An 18,715-nucleotide genomic window follows, 5' to 3' on the forward strand; every position below is an offset into this window, starting at 1 on the left:
TAGGCCTTCCCTCTTTTCTGCTTCCTGTGGACCTTGTACACCACTTCTTCACTTTTATCAGTTATTTCTTAGCGCTTGTCTGTTGGCCTGTCAGTACTGGGAACTCCTTGACGGTAACGAAGTGGTCCTACTAGCAGACTCCTGAATTGTCACATTGTCAGCGCCAGGAAATGCTTGTGAATCTATGAATGCTGCTGTGAGTGAGGCCCACCCTCCACAAACAGATCCGAGGAGAGGGGACCAGGCCTGGCCTCAATCGCTTCTACATCGGGGGAGCTGCGCCTGGGGAAGGCTTGGAGGTTGCTCCAAGGCGGGCTGGTCGGCCCTCCGTGAGGGACCTTCAGGATCCTTCAGCGCCAGTGGGCAGGTGGGGGCAGGGCGTGGGCGCGGACACACACCCCCCGCAGTGCCCACGGCGCCCGGCAGGGGGCGCCGCCCCGCCGGCCCACGCCCCGCGGCGCGCCGGGCCGGCTCCCTCGCGCAGGCGCGCTGCCGCGGGCGGAGGATCCGGGCCGCGCTTCCTCTCGCCAGGCCTGCGAGCTTCCTCCCAGCGGAGCCCAGGGCGAGCCGAGCTTGGCCGCCGCCACTGAGACCGCCGTCGCCCTCTCGCTCTCGCCCCACCCCGCACCCTGCCCGGAGGTCTTGCCGGGGTGGGGTCCGAGCGGGGCGATCGCCCGGCCGCGCCGCCGTCGGGGCCATCCCCCGGCCAGCGGTCCCTCCCGCCCCAGCCAGCCTGTGGCCGCCGGAGCCTCCGGGACGTGGAACGCGGGGACCCCCTGCGGCCCCGAGCCAGGGTCGGGGGCAGCCCCGGGCAGCCGGCGCGACGTCCCAAAAATCGAACCTCTGTGGCGGCGTTCGGAAGCGGAACTCTACAGGGGCCGCGCCGGCTACATTGTTTCCTCCCCCCGACTCCCTCCCGCCCCCCTTCCCCCGCCTTTCTTCCCTCCCCAACCCGGGCCGCGAGGCCATCCCCCTGCCTCTGTCTGGCCTCCCTCCTCCCCCTCCTTTCGCACCCAGACCTCTTAGTACCGCACCACCCGGGGACCCCAGCGCCCCTCCCCTCCCCCCTGGCCGCATGGACTGTCCCGCAGGCCGCTGATGCTGCCCGCAGCGAGGTGGCCCGGACCGCAGTGCCCCGAGAGAGGTGAGTGCCTGGCAGACCTGGAGGAGGTGGGCGTCCGAGTGCTTCCCGGCGGGAGGCGGGTGGAGGTCGCTCGTCCCGCTTCTGTTGCAGCTGCCGTGGCGTCCACACCCATCCCCCACCTCCCTTACCCCCTCCTTCCCGGGTTCGAAATCTCCCGGGAGTCACTGTCAGCCTGACTGGGAGGGGAGCGCACGAGGGAGGTACTGCCTTTCGAGCCCCAGACTTGTCTTAGGCCACCCCGAGTCTGTCCTCCCCCTCTTGTGGGGGCTGGCTGGAGCCTGGAGGAAGGGGGTCGGCATGGGCCAGGGCCCAGGAGAATGGGCCGTTTGCCATTCCCGGCCCAGGGCCTCCCTGCAAGGTTCCTTGGCCTGCCTGGTTCTGACCCCTCCTGCATTCCCCTGCGGAGGCCCTGCCGTCTCCAGGAAGCCCAGGGCCCAGCCACCTCCCTTGAGCCTGCCAGAGGTTGAGCATGTCACCCTCGGCCTCCCAGAAGACCAGGCCTAAGCCAAGGGACCTCTGACCCTAAGGTGGGGAAACTGGGCAGGGCCTCTGTCCTGGTGGAGGTGACACTGGGCATTAGGACCATGCCCCACCTCCTGGCAGCCTTGTCAGCCCTTCTCCCAGGCTCCTCAGGGCCCAGCCAGGTGTCAGGAAGGGGCGTGTCCAGCCACTAGATTCTTGGAGCTTAACTAGGGGTTTATCTTCCCTCCTGTTTTGTAGACCAGGGGACTGAGGCTTAAAGGGAGAAGTTGCTATCCCAGGCCTCTGGCAGAGTTAGGCTGTCTGTCCTTTCATCCCCCCTGCTCTGCAGAGCTGGACTGCTGTGGGTAGAGAGAAACCAGGCAGGTGCCTTTACCCACCAGGGACATAAGGCCCCAGCCTGGCCCATGGGTCCTTGTGGGGTGAGCACGTGCTCCCCTACAGAGGGCTAGAGAGAAGGGAGAGGGCTTCCGGCCCCGGCTCTGCTTGGGTCTGGGCTCGGGCAGCATCGGCACTGCCCGTGGGATTTCCCCCTGGTGCCTGAGGCTGGGTCCCACTGAGGGATGCGGTGAGTGTGTGGGGCACCCACGGGGTGCAGCCCTGGTGCTGAACTGAAACAGCCTGATGGTCGTTCCGGACCCCTCCCTCCTATACACCTTTGGCTCAGCTGGTGAATGGGATCTGGATGGGGAAGGCCAGAGCCTTGTTTCCACACGGAGCACCCTTCAGCCTTGGCAGGGAGCATTGTCAGAGTGGGGACACCCAGGGGTCTCTTCCAAGCTCCCTACACACTGGTGTTCCCAGTGTCTTTCTTGGTGGGGCCCCAGCAGGAACAGGGTGAAGGCAGCAGGAAGGAGATTGGGACTGTGGCAGGATCCTTTTGCTGCTGGAAGTGTGGGAGGTTCCCTGGAGGATATTTAGCCATGTCTGGGGCCCCTTGGGGCTGCTGGCAGTTTTGTCCCGCTCAGGCCTCTGCCCTTGATTTAGAGTTGTTTCCGGTTGCCCTGACATGCACAGTGGAGGGGACACAGATGTGTTGGGCCTGTGAGGCTCCCCTCACTCAACCCTAACTTCCTTGCCAACCTGAGGGCCTGGGGCTGAAGCCTGACATGGTTGGACGCCTGTGAGCTGTTGGGTGCAGGCCGGGGTCCCAAGACCCTGTAGAAAGGGGTCTGGCTTCAGGCAAGCATGTGTGCAGGGCTTCACTTTTTATGTGGTGAGCTTGGTGCCTTCCTCCCTGCTCTTCTCTCTGCCTTGGGTCTGGGACAGAGAAGGACCAGAAGACAGTCCCCAGCACCACTGCAGAGGGCACCAGGCCCCAAGGGGTTGAGCCATCACTGAGCAGACCAGAGTACAGGCAGAGACAAAGGCCCAGGGCTCACAGTGTGATGTGGCTGCCCCAACAAGCCTGATCTGGCAGGACAGCTTGGGTCCAGTTCTGAGCTTGTTCTTTGGGAGGTTTTGAATCTCATTGTCCCCAAAGGTGTTTGGTCTGGGAAAGAGAAGGTAGGGAAGGACCCTCATGTGTCTGAGGGGCTGTCCCAAATCAGAAAGGCCATCCCTTGATTTCCCAGACACCAGGACCAGAGCTGGGTGGCAGGTGGGTCCCCAGGAAGCAAATCTGAGGTCAGAAAACTATGTATGTAGGTAAATAGTATTAGGGTTCTTAATTTAGAAAGTAACAAAACAGCACTACAGAAAATTTAGAACACAGAAAATTCACCCACTGTTTCTTCACCGGCACAGTGACTGTTAGTATCTTGGAGCTCCCAGCCAGTCTTTTCCTGATCTTTTTTTTTTTTTTAAAGCATTTTTTAAAAGATTTTTGGGGTAGCAGTTTATTAATTTATTTGTGCTGTGTTGGGTCTTCGTTTCTGTGCGAGGGCTTTCTGTAGTTGTGGCAAGCAGGGGCCACTCTTCATCGCAGTGCGCGGGCCTCTCACTGTCACGGCCTCTCCCGTTGCGGAGCACAGGCTCCAGACGTGCAGGCTCAGTAGTTGTGGCTCACGGGCCCAGTTGCTCCGCGGCATGTGGGATCTTCCCAGACTAGGGCTTGAACCCACCTCCCCTGCATTAGCAGGCAGATTCTCAACCACTGCGCCACCAGGAAAGCCCCTTTTCCTGATCTTTTTTTCCTTTGTCGCTGTTTTCATTTGGGTGTGCGTGCCATCAGACCTTTTTTCATTTAATACCATATCTGGGCATTTTCTCATGTTGCTACACAATCTGTGCAACTTTGCCCCTAAAAAGCTACAAAATATTCCCAAAAGCTCTGCCACAGCAACCTTACCCCAACCCTCTTACCAAGCTTGTGTGTTGTTGTTTCCTGTCTGTTGCTGTTGTAATTGTTGTTACTACAGGCCCCCAAAGCAGCTGAGGGTTTTGGAGAGAGTGGGTAGCTTGGCACCCAACCAACGTGATTCCAGGCCCAGCTGTGCCATTTAGGCCAGGGAAGAGAGACCTTGGACAGGTCATCCTTTGAGCCAGAGTTCCTTTATATACACAACAGGGACAGTGATACCTACTTCAGAGGGGAGTGTGCGGACACGGAACTAACTAACCAAGGTACTAGAAGGTGCCTGGCACACCCCCTGGCATCCACTAGACACTCTGTGAGAAGGGGTAGGCTTTGCTGAAGGAGTGCCCACTGCAGGCTGCCTCAGCGTGTGCAGAGGACACCCGGGCCAGGGCTGGCTGATGGCTCACCTAGCCAAGGGTGGTCTCTGCCCAGGGAGCCCTTCAGAAACCCTGTGTTCAGAGACTGCTCTGGCCAGTATCCTGTCCCCGCTCTCTGCCTTCCCCCGTCCCCATCACCATGTGGAAGGTGGGCTACTGGTTGGTTTCTGGGGCCTGGCCCTACCCATTCTCCCTCTGTTCTTCCAGCATCAGAGCTGAATGGACGAGGCCTTTTCTCTGAGAGCCTGGCTGCCTCCTGTCGCCCAGCTTCAGCTACTTCCTAGGCCAGCCCCACATTTCCCCAGTGGAGATAGAGGCCTACTTTCCCCGGGAAAACTGAGTCTTAGCAAGGAACCCAGGCATCCTGAGCCCCAAGCCAGAGACAGCCATGCCAGCCTCATCCTCCCGCCCAGCAGCTGGGGAAGGGATGAAAGTTGGGGTCAGAAGGCAGAGATTCTAGAGCCTCCCAGCTGGGAGTTGAAGGGGAACATAGATGGTCCACAAATCACTAGGGAAGTCTTGTGTGTTAGTGTCCTCTTCAGCAGGTGCTCCCCAGGTCTAATCTGAGCGTGTACTGCTGTGACATCGCTTGCTTCCTCTTGTTCCACGTCTGTGGAGATCAGAGAACTGGGAGTGCCCTGCTAGGGTCAGCCCATGGACAGTAGGAGGAAACCAGTCTCAGCTTGGCACTCCCAGGGCCTAGGAGACCATAGCCCCAGATGACCCTGGTATGGCTCAGGACTAACCTAGGTAGAGGGTCCTCCCCAAGGTGGCCCATTCATTGCAGAGGGCTCCCAGGCGCATGACCTCGGACTTCGGCCGCCAGACTTTTGCCTTTGGAGTGTCCCCCTCTTCCCTGGTCTTGGCGCAGGGGAGGCGGGCATTACAACTGCCCTCCTGTCCCAACAGCTCTGGCTGGGATGAGGTCACAGGGTGCGGTCCTCTCCAAGATGCTGGCCTGGCTGGGGTGAGCACTTTGGGAGTTTCTCAGTGCCCCCCCCCCCTTGGTTGGGGACAGGATGGGTGGAGGAGGCAGGCCACCCTCCACACCAGGCAGGGAGCACTGCCTCCCCTCCTCCTCTCCTCTGGGTCCCTTCATCCAAGGGCTGGAAATAGAATCCGCTAAGTAATGATTAAAGTCAAATTCAGACCTAAAAATAAAGAGCTGGTAAGGAAGAGCTAGTGTGCTCCCTGTGTGGCTGAGGGGAGAAGCAAGCAGGGTGAGGCTGGCTTCGGGGGGCCAAGCCCTGCTACCCGGGAGAGGCCAGAGCCTGCTGGGGGACCAGGAGTACTCCACTAACTGGGGACGGGGGGGTCTCTTGTATCAGGCATGATGCAGCCCAAACCAATCAGGGTCTGACTGCCAGGACGAGGGATAGAATCCCTTTTTTCCTGTGGGGAAACTGAGGCCTGGGAGGGACAAGTGGTTTGTCCAGTGACTGTCCAAGGAGCTCCCCTTGGCAGGCCCCCAGGGACCTGAGGGCCCCATGCAGCCCAGCTCTCCCTTCTGCCGGCTCAGTTTCTCTTCCTGGTTTTGAGGTACTGTGATGAGGGTAGCTTCTCATCACACACCAGCTATGTACGCCTCAGTGGGGCTGGGCCTCTAACCGCAGCTTCCCTCCGCCTCCCCCTCCCCTTCCGCCTCCCCCTCCCCTTCCGTGGTCTAGGCCCCTAGAAGCAGGAGAGGCTGCCTGGTGCCCCCCTCCTCCCCACGGGTCCTGCTCTCTGCACAGTTGGAGGCCTTGTGGGTGGGTGAAAACCTGGGTGTCATCTGATGCCTGCTCACCCTGGCTGCTGCTTCTCAGCCCTGCCCAGCCCAGCCCCTGCTCCTCACCCAAGGCCGGACATCAGTGGCCCATGCTGTCAGGGAGACTGGAGGGGAGAGGAGACAAGGAACCCTGAGGCCCCCCTGCCGACCAATAGAGGAGGCCAGAGTCAGAGAGGAGTCAGTTAGTAAGGAGAGGCCTGTGGTTCCAACTTCCTGGCAGGGCTGGGGGGAGCTCAGAAGCTGGGGATCTGCGTAGGCTGAAGCAGCCAGGAGGGCTTCCTGGAGAGGAAGGGCCATGCAAATCAAGAAGCATTTGAGAAAGAGACAGGGTAGAGGCAGAGGTCCGTGCTTAGAGTTCCTACACTCTCTAGGGCTGCTGGCTTCTCTAGTTGCTGTGCGAGGCACGGTATGGCACATACTCTGTGCGAGGCACGGTACGGCACAGATGTAACCCATCCTTCCCAGAGCAGGAGGGCCGATCTCTGGGTGGACCTCCCCTCTGCTGCCCACTCTCACCTCTCTGTCCAGGGTGTCATCTGTCCTGCCCAAGGAAAGGGTGGAGGGGTTTTCTCCCGACCAAGTTCAGACAACTCTGGGCTGAAATCCTTGCTCTACCGCCTGAAAGCTGGGTGATGCTCCTCAGCCTGGTTCCTCCTCTGTCAAACAGATCAGCAGTAAAACCTCATGGGTTTTTTTTTGAGGATTAAGTAACTAAGGCAGGATTGGGTCAGTAGGCTCTCACTCTTTGTGCTTTTATTTTTACAGTCCATCCCCTGGGGCGAGGGTGTTGGTAACCCTTCTCCCTACATTGGGTAGCAAGACTGTACGTCCTTTGAGTTGGGCCCCCTCAGCTTTACCTTCTGAGCCATGTGTTCTCGGGGTCCCAGTTCTGAGATGGGGAGACCAGGAATCTGGGGGCCAGCTCACCGGCCTCTGGGCCACAGTCTCCCCACCTATAACGTGGCTAGGGGACTTTGGGGTGAGGGACAAGGACACTGGTTTTTAAGGGTTCATTAGAGGTGGTTTTTAAGGGTTCATTGAAGGTCAGTGCTGAGAGGCTGATGTAAATGTAGGCAAATGAAGATGCAAAGACCACAGCCTGTGCTGAGGTGGGTGGCAGAACAGAGGCCTGGAGTCCCCACTGCCCAGTGCACGTAGGTAATTAGGCTCCTGAGCGGTAATTAGAAACCTTTCTGGGCCAGGAGTGTCAGCCTCCAGCTGCAGTGGTGCCTGGGGAAGGAGGCTCCCCCTCCTTATTAGCCTCCTCTAGCCCCAGCCCCCACTGAGCCATTGTGGGGCAGGAAAAAAGCCAGTGAGTTGCTGTAATTTGGTTTTTAACACTTTGCAGCCATTAAACTCACCCCTCCCCTTAGGACAGGGGTGCTGGATGCTGAGGGAACCCTGGGGGTGAGGGTGGGGCAGCTCACACTGGAGACAAAGTGGGACCGTCCATCCTTTCAGGCCTCTCCAAGGGTCTTGTGCCCAATTCTGCAGCTGCCCAGCTGAGGGCTCTGGGACCACCCATCTGGCTCATTGGGAACCAGCCTCCAGCCCATGGCCTGGTGTGTGGCCAGGGGCATCACAGTGCCGTCAGCCTGGGTGCCCTGTGCAGAACCAGAGGTGGGGCTGATTTTACTGCTGCCAAACCAGCCCAGCTGCTGTTGGTGCCCCGCCCTCCTCAGGTGTCTTTCGGAGGGGCGTGCCCAATCAGAAACGCAGAGCTGTGTGCCAGACTGCCTGGGTTCAGAGCCTCTGTTGACCCTCACCCCCCTCACCCTGAGCCTCCTCCAGCCTTAATTAACTCTCTCTGTACCACTGTTTGAAATCCTAATCCTGGCCCGATCTAGCACAGTCGCTTCTACCTGAGATCCTCCCTCCCCTCCCCCTCTTCCTGGAAGCCTTCCCCAGTGGCCTTTGTCTCTCTCCTCTGCTGAGGCACCAAGCACACCTGGCCGTGATTGATTACCTGGTAGCCAGGAGGGCTGGAGCAGGGCTGGGCACAGAGGAGAGATGCTGAGTAGCATTCTTGGGGTCCCAAGGGCAGGACCTCCTGGGCCCTTTCCCGCTCCTGTCCATCCTGGCCACCACACATGGAGCTGGGCTCACAGGGAGCCTCTTGAAACAGTGGCTCAAAGAATGAGAGGGCAAGGTGGACCTGCTTGTTGCCTCTGGGGGCTGCCCTGCCCTGCAGAGGCTCCGGCTGGGTCCTGTAGCAGGACCAGAGTCTCTGGGGGCCATGGCCCCCAGAGTTCCCCCAGGTCTCTTGTGCACTTCCCTTTTCAGTGGCTATTTTTAGCTGGGTGTAAACAGTTACTGAAGGCTCCCACGCCCCATTAGGCAGTGGAGTTTTGGTGAGGGGGGCAGGGCAGGAGCCCCTTAACCTACCCTGGCCCTCAGCACGTGCTAGGCTGGGAGGGTCTACAGCTTCCCCAAGGCAGGGAAAGGCCAGTTGCTGGGCTTCCCCCCTCCCTGCCAGCCTGGGCTCCCAAGAAAGGCCTGCCTGAGGCTGTGGCCACTGACCTCAGCGCTTGGGCACAATGCCCAGCCTGTTCCCGGGACCCCAGCACAAGAACTCCTGGGAGCAGAGTTTGGGGCAGGAAATCGGAGTGAGAGCCCCCTGTCCCCCAGCCCTGTGGGGGTGGGGTGGCAGCTGCTGTCCCTTTGGGGTTAAATATAGTCTTGTCAGTTATGGGACCGCAGTGTGGTGCAGCCAGCCTAGCTTCCCCCTGTCGTTTGTTGATTCATTCATTCATTCAGCACTCACGTGCTGAGCAGCCGCCCTGGGCCCGGCTCTCCTCCTGCAGGGGCTCCTAGGCCACCAGGGTCAGTGAGCTTCTCCCTGGAGCATGGGGCGTGAGAGGCTCTGGAGGCCTGGAGCAGCCACCATAGCTGGGGAGCCGTGGAAGGCTCCTGGCACGAGTGGTTTTCGAAAAGTTATTGATTTTCTTACTAATCTTATTTTTAGGGGGAAGGTAATAGATGCATGTGGTTAAAAAAAACAAAAGTTAAAAGAACAAAATAGCAAATATACAACGGACAGTAAGTTTCCCTTGAACTTGATACTACTCCTTCCCATTCCCAGAGACAACCTCTGTTATCAGTTTCTTCTATCTTTCAGAGATAATCCGTGCATATCTAATGTTAGGGGTGAATGGTATGTCCTTTTAAAAAAACAATAATTTGTAATATACCATGGATGATGTCCTGCACCCTGCTTTTTTTTCGGTCTTTGAGTATTTCAGACCTACCAAAAAGCTGAAATAATGGTATAATGAATACCCATGTATACTTTACCCAGATTCACCAGTTCTTAACATTTTGCCACATTAGCTTTACCTCTTCTTTTATATACATAGACATATGTGTATACGTATTTTGTTTTGCTGGTTTATTTGAGTGTTAGTTGCAGGCATCGTACCTTTCTCTCCCAAGTACTTTATCATGTATCTCTTACATAATCACAGTACCATGATCACACCTAAGAAAATTAACATTAATTCCATAACATTATCTAACATTTTCATTTTCCCAGTTGTCCCCAAATGATCTTTATAGCTATTTTTTCCTTCTGATCCAGAATCTGATTCAGAATCACTCATTGAATCTTGCTATCATGTGTCTTTTCTTTTTTCTTTTCCAGCTTTGTTGAGATATAATTGAGATTTAATGTTGTGTAAGTTTAAGGTATACAGTGTGATGATTTGATATATGTGCATATGGTGAACCATTACCACAATAAGGTTACTTAACACATCATTCACCTCACGTAATTACCATTTTGTTGTTGTGTCATGTTTCTTTTGTGTCTTGTTTAATCCAGAACATTCCCCAGCCTTTCTTTGTTTTGTCTTTTATGACATTGACTCCAAGAGTCCAGGCCAGTTATTTGGTCTCTGTCTGCCTACGTCTTCCTGATTGGAGTCAGGTTAAGCAGCTCTGCAGGCCCATCGCACAGAGGATGCTGTGCCCTCCTTAGTGCAGGAGGCGCTCAGTGTGCTCCTCTTATTATTGGTGATGCTTAATTTGATCACTCGGTTAACGAGGTATCTGCCACACCTCCCTGTGGTGGAGGTGCTTTTTCCACTCTCTGATTAATCTGGAGGGTGGTACTTAGATGCCATGTCACTGTCCTATTCCCCCAGCAACGTTTCCTTCGTGACTTGAGCTGGCTTTTTGCCATTTCTACTTACTCTATCATGGGGAGGTTTCTGTATCAGCACCTAGAGATCCGTCCTGGCCCCATAACAGCTGGAGTTGTGTTGTTGCCTTTTCGGGCTATCTGGTCATTTATTTACTTGGTTCTTTATTAACGGACATAAAGATTGTCTCCCAATCTCTTGCTACAACAAACAGTACTGCAGGGACTGTCCTACTACATTTTTTTAGGCACACGTGCAATCCTGAAGGTTGAGTGGTGGAAGTTCCTTGGGTAGAGGAGGGGGAGGGAGTGGAGAGGGAATGCCAAGGTGGGGAGGTGGGTGGGGCACCAGGGTCCTAGGAGCAGCAGGTGAGAAAGGGATCTGGTTCAGGTGCTGGAGAGCCAGTGAGTCCCAGAAGGGTCAAGGGACTTTCCCAAGGTCACACAACAAGTTGGTGGCAGAGCCAGGAACAGGACTCAGAGCCCTTGACTCCCAGGACAATGTTCCTGCACTTCTTCCACAAAGTGGCCTGAAACAAGGTTCACGTAACCCTGGAAGGGCCCCTCTGTGCTTGATCAAGACCTGACTAGAGGCCTAGGTTTGCAGTAGCCCCTCCCAGCCACTCTGACTCTTGGCCTCTGACCTGGAGAGGGATAGTCCGGCTGGACCCTCAGAGCCCTAAGGACGGGACCTTACTGGCCTCATGACTTCGCCAGGGAGGAGCCGTCAGAGAGGCTCTGCAGCTCCTGCTGGCAGGATTTCTGTGGGAAGAAAGCAGGCTTCAGAACAGCCCATTGTACAGATGGGGAAACTGAGTCCTAAAGTCATAGCCAGTAGAGCAAAGGGGAGAGTCTAGCTCCTCCCTCTCGTTTCCATATCTCTCAAAACCCAGACCCTCAAGGAAGGCCACCCTGACCCTCCTGGCCTTGCCCCTTCCTCTGAGCACCGCTTGCTTCTCCCTCTTCCCTTGCACTCTCTTTTCGAGGCCAGTGTGGTCCCAGCCTGCTGGCAGCCCCCGCATGGTGCGTGCACATAAGGCAGGAGGCACCAGGGGTGGGGGTCGAACTGGCCTGCTGGCTCAGGCATATGACATCTGCGTGGGGCAGGATGCTCACTGGAGGTGTAGCCTCAGGTAAGGCCACTTGCCTCTCGGCCTGGCTCGGCATGCTCATCTGTAAAACGGGGATAATAATAGCCTCTCTCTCTCTCTCAGTTGTTAGAGGATTTGATGAGCCATAATGTGCCAAGGACAGGGCGCAGCACAGAATAAGTGCTCAGCAAACAGGACCTATTATTATTTTTGTTATTATCATCTAGTCAGTGGGAAGGCGGCAGCAGCAGCAGCTGCAGACCTGCAGGGGAGGGAGTGTTTGCAAACTGACAGGTGGGAGAGTGACTAATGGTGCCTCAGCCTCCTCGCCCTCTCGCCCTCTGTGGTGGTGAATCTTGCGAGGGAGGGGGAGGCATGGGGATGTGGAGAGCTGGCAGAGCCCCTATTCAGAAGGTCTTGAAGGTTGGGGACCCAGCCAGCCACAGAGGGACCCCAGTTCAAGTTCCGGACCATCACCACTAACTAGCTGTGTGACGTAGGGCAAGTTGTTCAAACCTCATGAGCCTCAGTTTCCATTTCTATAAAATGGGGGCAAGAGGAGCTCACGGCTCCCACATGTGGTTCTTGGGAGCCTGAAGGTGCTTCCTATACTCACGGTGGCTCAGTCGTGTCAATGTATGTGTGTGTAGGGGAGTCCAGGCTCATCCTTCTTGTTTCCCAGGCTCCCTGCCCAGATGGCAAGAGGTTGACAGGCTGGCCTTGGGACAGGAAGCACTATGTGTTCCGGGAGGAAGGGATGCCTGGAAGTGGGGCCTGGACGTGGTGGTGCTTCTCCCCAGCTCTGTTCTCCCCAGCTCCTTCTGGTCTCCAAGACCACACACTCCCCTGCTGAGGCCCACAGACCCCATGGCCCTCAGAAGCAAACCCTGTTTCCTCACGTCAGCATTTGAAGCCCCCACATCTCTGCAAGTTTTGTGCCAGGTGGACCCAGTACACACGGCCCCCTGCCGCAGACTGACAGGGTGCTCAGACCGTCAGGGTCTGTTTCCCGCCCTCCTCACCATGGGCTTCCAGCCTGGGGTGCCCCTGCCTTTTTTAGCCCTCCAGCCTTCAGGGCCCAGCTCCAGCGCTCCCTCCTCCAGGAAGCCCACCTATGCTCTGCAGTCCTCACTCACCTCACACCCCTAGGCACTTGCACTCAAATGTCTTCTTCCACTTCCTGGCCTGGGGTAGGTGGTAAAGTTTGTGAGTGTCAGCGAGGCCCCAGGCCTTGTGTGTCCTGCAAATGAGCCTGGGAACAAGGCACATGGAGGAGTTTTTCTTCTAACATACTGGGAGCACCGAGTAGTCACTGGCCCTGTCTAAGCCTCAGTTTCCTCATCTGTCAGAAGAGAACAGTAACCCCATCCCTCTGCTTCCTGGGACAGGTACATGGGGGCTCTGGGCTGTGTTTGGGAAGATGCTGGTCATAGAGGGAGTGCTGCGCTGGGGCCACAAAGAGTGTGTGTGCAAGACGGGGTTGACTTGCTGCTCTTGGGGTGTGGGGTTGGCTGGGGTAACTTTCTTGGGGTAGTCAACTTTATTGAAGTAAACACATACACCAAAACGTATACCAGCCACAAGGGTACAGCTCAGTGAAGTGCTACAGAGTTGAACTTGCCCCCCTTCCAGTCACTGCCTCCTCCAAGGGGAGTCGCCATCCTGCCCTGGAAAATCCCCTGACTGTGGAGTTTATACAAATGGAATCACATGGCGTGTGTGCTTTCTGTCTGGCGTCTTGGTTAGCTTGTTTAGATGCATCAGTGTTGTTTCATAGCTGTAGTTGATTCATGTTTACTGCTGTCCAGTACTCAGTGAATGTACACAGTTTATCCATCTCACTCCTGATGGGCATCTGGGCAGTTCCCGGCGTGAGGTTTGTTACAGACCGTGCTACTGTGTGTGCTCCTGTGCCTGTCTCAGCAGTGCCTGCCCTGTTTTCTCTTGGGTGTATGCTGGGAAGTGGGGTTGCCAGGCCATGGGGTTGGCATACATTTGGCTTCAGAGATGCTGCCTGGGCGAGTTTTTATAGGTGACAGAACTAAGAGGCCCACAGAGGACAAGGGACTTTCCCAAGGTCCTGAGCACCTTCCCCAGGTTCACAGCTGCCCTGTGGTCCCCCACAGACCACTTAGCTGATATCCAGCCATGAGGCTGTTGGGGCAGGCACTACTCACCCCCTAGGCTTTGTAGCCTCTGTTGGTCATTCCGAGGGCCACAATGGGCTCAGGGTTGACGGCCCTCTGTCCTTGGGGGTCCTCCGCCCTCATCCCCTGTCTCCTCCCCTGCCCAGTGCCCTCAGCCTGCTGAGACTGGAAAGGACAGCCTTTGCCCCAAGTCCTAGCTCTGGAAGCCTCTGGCATCTGTTCGCATTGCTATAGGGAAGGAGTAGGGTCTCAGTGCCAGAGGGAACCATCTCGTCTCACAGCCTTCCCTCAATCTTCCCCTCTCCCCACAGCTCTCATGGTACCAAGTGACAGGTTGGCCTTCCTGTGACACGGGGACACCAGATCTTCTGAGAAGATGTCGGCAATTCAGGTACTGCAGGGGCAGGGGTCTAGGGCAGTGGAGTATCCCCACCACCACCACGGGGGTGCTGAGAAGAGAGAGAACGAGGATTCAGGTCGATTCACTCCCCCTTTTCCCCAGTCCTGGCTTTCAACAAAATGGAATTCCAGGGCCCAGTGTCAGATGCGGGGCCCTCAAGATAGGAGCACGGGTCTGGGGGCAGTGGGGAAGTCTCAGCTAGAAGACATCCAGAGCTCTCCGGGGGAAGGACACCTCACCCAGACTCAGGGAGGCCAACCAAGAGGCTGTGACCTTGAGGGCTTGCAGGCAGGTGGGTGGGGGCTGCCCCAGGCTGCACCCGCCCACGTGTTGCCTTCCCTGCAGGCTGCCTGGCCATCCGGTACAGAGTGTATTGCCAAGTACAACTTTCACGGCACTGCTGAGCAGGACCTTCCCTTCTGCAAAGGAGACGTGCTCACCATTGTGGCTGTCACCAAGGTAACCAGGGGCTTCACATCCCTACCTCCTTCCTACCTCTGGGTTTTGTCTCCCCTGCACGGGAGGGTGAGCCTGAGAGCGTGTGTGGGCACCCCTCTCCCCAGGACCCCAACTGGTACAAAGCCAAGAACAAGGTGGGCCGTGAGGGCATCATCCCAGCCAACTACGTCCAGAAGCGGGAGGGCGTGAAAGCAGGCACCAAGCTCAGCCTCATGCCGTGAGTACCTCTGAGGAGTGGTTGGGAATTCCCACTCTGGGAGGAAGGAGGACAGGGAGCCCTGTTACCCCTAGAAGAGAGTCAGGAAAGCAGGGAGGTGAGAGTAAGGGTCTGGGATGTCCGTGAGGGTCTCTCGAGACGAGGGGAAGGGCATGGGTGCTGGACCTCACCGGGGAGAACGGAGCTAGGAGGGCTGAAGAAAGAAGGGCAGGAGGCAGAGGATGAGGGCCTCCAGAGCCTGTCTGAGCCCTGAAGCGTGGAAAGGTGTCAGCCAGAGGGAGGGACTTCGGGAAGTGGAGCCTGGCAGTGCCCTTGGGCCACCATCACCCCAGGCCCGGCCTCCCCGCAGCTGGTTCCATGGCAAGATCACGCGGGAGCAGGCAGAGCGGCTCCTGTGCCCACCAGAGACAGGCCTGTTCCTGGTGCGGGAAAGCACCAACTACCCCGGGGACTACACTCTGTGCGTGAGCTGCGACGGCAAGGTGGAGCACTACCGCATCATATACCACGCCAGCAAGCTCAGCATCGACGAGGAGGTGTACTTCGAGAACCTCATGCAGCTGGTGGAGGTGAGCGGAGTGTGCCGGCCCTGATTCCGGCTACAGTCCCACCACTCTAGCTGGGTGACCTTGGGCATGTCCTGCACAGGGAGGTGGTACCCCAGTTCATAGGCCAGGAAACAGAGGTTCAGAGCAGTTAAGGGACCTGCCTCTGGTCACACAGCTGTGACTTGGAGGTGCCAGGACTAGAATCTGAGTATTCTGATCCCAGAACTAGCTTCCTTCCAGCCACTCATAGAACTGTATGCCCAGCTGTGTGTATGTAAACATGTCCTCATGAGCTTTACTTTGATGGCCCACATGTCCCTGCAGCTCCCAAGGCCATCTCTGCCCCAGGCAGCCTCAAGATGCCTCCTATACTCACTCTCAGCACCTTCCCCCTGTTGGCCTGGCTTGGCCTATGGCAGGGGAGCGTCCTGTGCACACCTGGCTAGAGGCTGGTATTAGACTGAGCCAGGGCTTGTCCTCTGCTTTGGGACGCTGATGAGGCCCAGAGTGATCACAACAACCCGGTATCCGTCCAGCACCTGGGTGTGGGGTGGCATGGGAGACGGACCATGTGTCTGGGGCCTCCCTAACCCCTGCTAGAAATGGAGAGCCCTCCTGACCCAAACCAACTCTGGGCTGAGTGGGACCTGCCTCTGCTGCCATCTGGTGGTCAGACCAGGGCAGTGCACTGGAGCCGCGGGTGGTGTACGGGGGGTGGGGGGCTGGCCCTGATCGCCTGCCCTGCCCTCTACAGCACTACACCTCAGACGCAGATGGACTCTGTACTCGCCTCATCAAGCCAAAGGTCATGGAGGGCACCGTGGCGGCCCAGGATGAGTTCTTCCGCAGTGAGTGCCACCCCCCACGCCCACTCCTCACTTGCCTACTCCTCACTTGCCTCCTCCCACCCGGGCTTCCTGGCACTACCCCATCCTGGAGGCTCTGGAGACGTCCAGGGAACCCCACATAAGTCACAGTCCAGTCTGCCTCTGCTGTGAGCCCCGCTCTGACTTCAGCACCCCTCACTCACCACCCACTCCCCCCACAGGCGGCTGGGCGCTGAACATGAAGGACTTGAAGCTGCTGCAGACCATTGGGAAGGGGGAGTTTGGAGGTGAGCCAGAGAGGGTGGGAGCCCTAGGAGAGGCTGCTGACTGGGGGGAGTCCAGGAAACGACCCCCAGCTCTCTTGCCCCAGACGTGATGCTAGGCGACTACCGAGGGAACAAAGTCGCCGTCAAGTGCATTAAGAATGACGCCACTGCCCAGGCCTTCCTGGCTGAAGCCTCGGTCATGACGTGAGTTGGGGCAGGGGGTGGGGAGGTCACCCGGGGCCAAGAGGTGATGGGGAGGCTTGGCAGGCTCTGACCACCCCGTCCTGCCCCAGGCAACTTCGGCATAGCAACCTGGTACAGCTTCTGGGCGTGATCGTAGAGGAGAAAGGTGGGCTCTACATCGTCACCGAGTACATGGCCAAGGTGTGTGCCTGCCCCATGATCCAGCTGCCAGCCTGGAGCTGCACACTTGGGGCTCGAGCCTTCCAGCTGCCCCAAGCCCCCCACCAAGCCCCCCACCATACCTTTGGGCCCCTGCTCCCTCAGTCCCTTCTCTCCAACTGGTCTTTGAAGTCACCAGGGCTTGGCTTTTGTCTTGGCTCATCATTTATTCACTACGACCTTGGAAAAGTTGTGTCACCCCTCCAAACCTCAGGTCCTCATCTGTGAATGGAGATAGTAACAAAGTTTACCTCAGAGATTATGAAGATTAAAAGATAATGCATGATAATTGATGAGCACAGCGTCCAGGTCCAGCGTCTAGACTCTGATATTCCTTCAGTAGTGACATCGTGACCTCTCCCCTGCCCCTCCCCTCTCCTGACACCTCCCTTGAGTGTCGCCATTTACCCAGCCCCAGGCCCACTGTTCCCAGGGTCTAGAGGGCAAGTCTGACCTATAGGACCTGTTGGTCTGTCTGTCCTGCCCCCAGGGGAGTCTGGTGGACTACCTGCGTTCTCGGGGTCGGTCGGTGCTGGGCGGAGACTGTCTCCTCAAGTTCTCACTGTGAGTGAAGCAATGCCTGATTGGGAGGGGGGGCTGCTATGGGATCCCTGCCTGAGGGGACATGTGGCTGGCTCGCCCCCAGAGATGTCTGCGAGGCCATGGAATACCTGGAGGGCAACAACTTCGTGCACCGGGACCTGGCTGCCCGCAACGTGCTGGTGTCCGAGGACAACGTGGCCAAGGTCAGCGACTTCGGCCTTACCAAGGAGGCTTCCAGCACCCAGGACACGGGCAAGCTGCCAGTCAAGTGGACAGCCCCCGAGGCCCTGAGAGAGAAGGTGGGCGCGCCTCTCCTCAGGGCCTGAGCAGTGGTGGATGGGGTTCCCGGGTCACCCGCACCCCCCAGTTCCCAGGACCTGACACTGCCTCTCCCATCCATGTGGCAGAAATTCTCCACCAAGTCTGACGTGTGGAGTTTCGGGATCCTCCTCTGGGAAATCTACTCTTTCGGGCGAGTGCCTTATCCGAGAATTGTGAGTGTGGGCGCTGGGGCTGGGTGGGGCTTGGAGCAAGGGACGGAGTGACAGGGAGGGGGACCGGCTGGGCCCCGCCACCCCGGCCTGAAGCCTAGAAGCTGCAGACCTGCCCTCGGGACCTTCCAGTCCGCTCCCCGGGCCTGGGCTGAGGCAGAACTAGGGGTGTCCTTGGAGAGCAACGCTGAGTGGGGGTCCCCTCGCGGTCAGGCCTCACACCGATGCGTACCACCCACCTGCCCGCAGCCCCTGAAGGACGTTGTCCCGCGGGTGGAGAAGGGCTACAAGATGGACGCCCCCGACGGCTGCCCACCTGCAGTCTACGAGGTCATGAAGAACTGCTGGCACCTGGATGCCGCCATGCGGCCCTCCTTCCTGCAGCTCCGGGAGCAGTTGGAGCGCATCAAAACCCACGAGCTGCACCTGTGACTGCCGGCCTCCGCCCAGGTCGGGGGCCTGTGGGGACTGAACCCGGAGAGATTGTGGACCCGGTGCCCCACTCGCCGGGCCCAAAACCGAACTGAGCCCAGCAGGACCGTGGGCCTCTTTTCTCTGTCGCAGCCTCCGCCCCTTCTGGCCCCCGGAGACCCCGCCTTTGCCTGGCACCTTCTCTCATGGACCCGCCTGTGGGGCTTTGGGAACCCCGCCCAAGGGCCAAGAAGGGAGGAGGCTGAGGAGCCCTACTGGGGTCAGGCTCCCCCTGGCCTCCTGTATCTCGCCTTCTTAGAGTTTTATCCCTTTCCTTTTTTGAGATTTTTTTCCGTGTGTTTATTTTTTATTATTTTTCAAGATAAGGAGAAAGAAAGTACCCAGCAAATGGGCATTTTACAAGAAGTACGAATCTTATTTTTCCTGTCCTGCCCACAAGGGTTGGGGAGACCAGGCCCCTCTCTAGGGACCCATCGCCCCAGCTTCGTTCCCCACCCCGTGTTCCTTGTCCGTGTTGCCTCGGTCGCCCCATGTCTGCGCTTGACCATGTTGCACTGTTTGCATGCGCCCAAGGCAGACGTCTGTCAGGGGCTTGGAGTCCGTGTGCCGCTGCCGCCCGCCCACCCACCTGCCTTGTGAGATGGAATCGTAATAAACCACTCCATGAGGACCCCGCCGCCCAGTCT

The 18,715-nt window shown here is 57.7% G+C and overlaps 1 protein-coding gene across 1 annotated transcript; it reads left to right on the forward strand.

Annotated features, from left to right (window-relative positions):
* Positions 1-501: 501 nt before the first annotated feature.
* On the forward strand, positions 502-18,434 carry CSK (C-terminal Src kinase). The gene is made up of 13 exons (XM_059057148.2): positions 502-1,144; positions 13,756-13,835; positions 14,190-14,303; positions 14,408-14,520; positions 14,870-15,089; positions 15,823-15,916; positions 16,117-16,182; positions 16,266-16,365; positions 16,455-16,545; positions 17,054-17,127; positions 17,210-17,405; positions 17,514-17,600; positions 17,847-18,434. Exons 2-13 carry the CDS (start codon positions 13,821-13,823, stop codon positions 18,027-18,029), a joined length of 1,353 nt encoding a protein of 450 aa, XP_058913131.1. The 5' UTR covers positions 502-1,144; positions 13,756-13,820; the 3' UTR covers positions 18,030-18,434.
* Positions 18,435-18,715: the final 281 nt, after the last annotated feature.

The sequence above is a fragment of the Kogia breviceps genome, chromosome 3 (assembly GCF_026419965.1).
Source record: "Kogia breviceps isolate mKogBre1 chromosome 3, mKogBre1 haplotype 1, whole genome shotgun sequence".
In the NCBI taxonomy this organism is placed as follows: Eukaryota; Metazoa; Chordata; class Mammalia; order Artiodactyla; family Physeteridae; genus Kogia; species Kogia breviceps.

Coding starts and splice junctions, on each gene's coding strand:
- CSK (XM_059057148.2), top strand. Junction 15,917..16,116: donor CCAGGATGAGTTCTTCCGCA/GTGAGTGCCACC, acceptor CTCCCCCCACAG/GCGGCTGGGCGCTGAACATG. Junction 17,406..17,513: donor CCGAGGCCCTGAGAGAGAAG/GTGGGCGCGCCT, acceptor TCCATGTGGCAG/AAATTCTCCACCAAGTCTGA.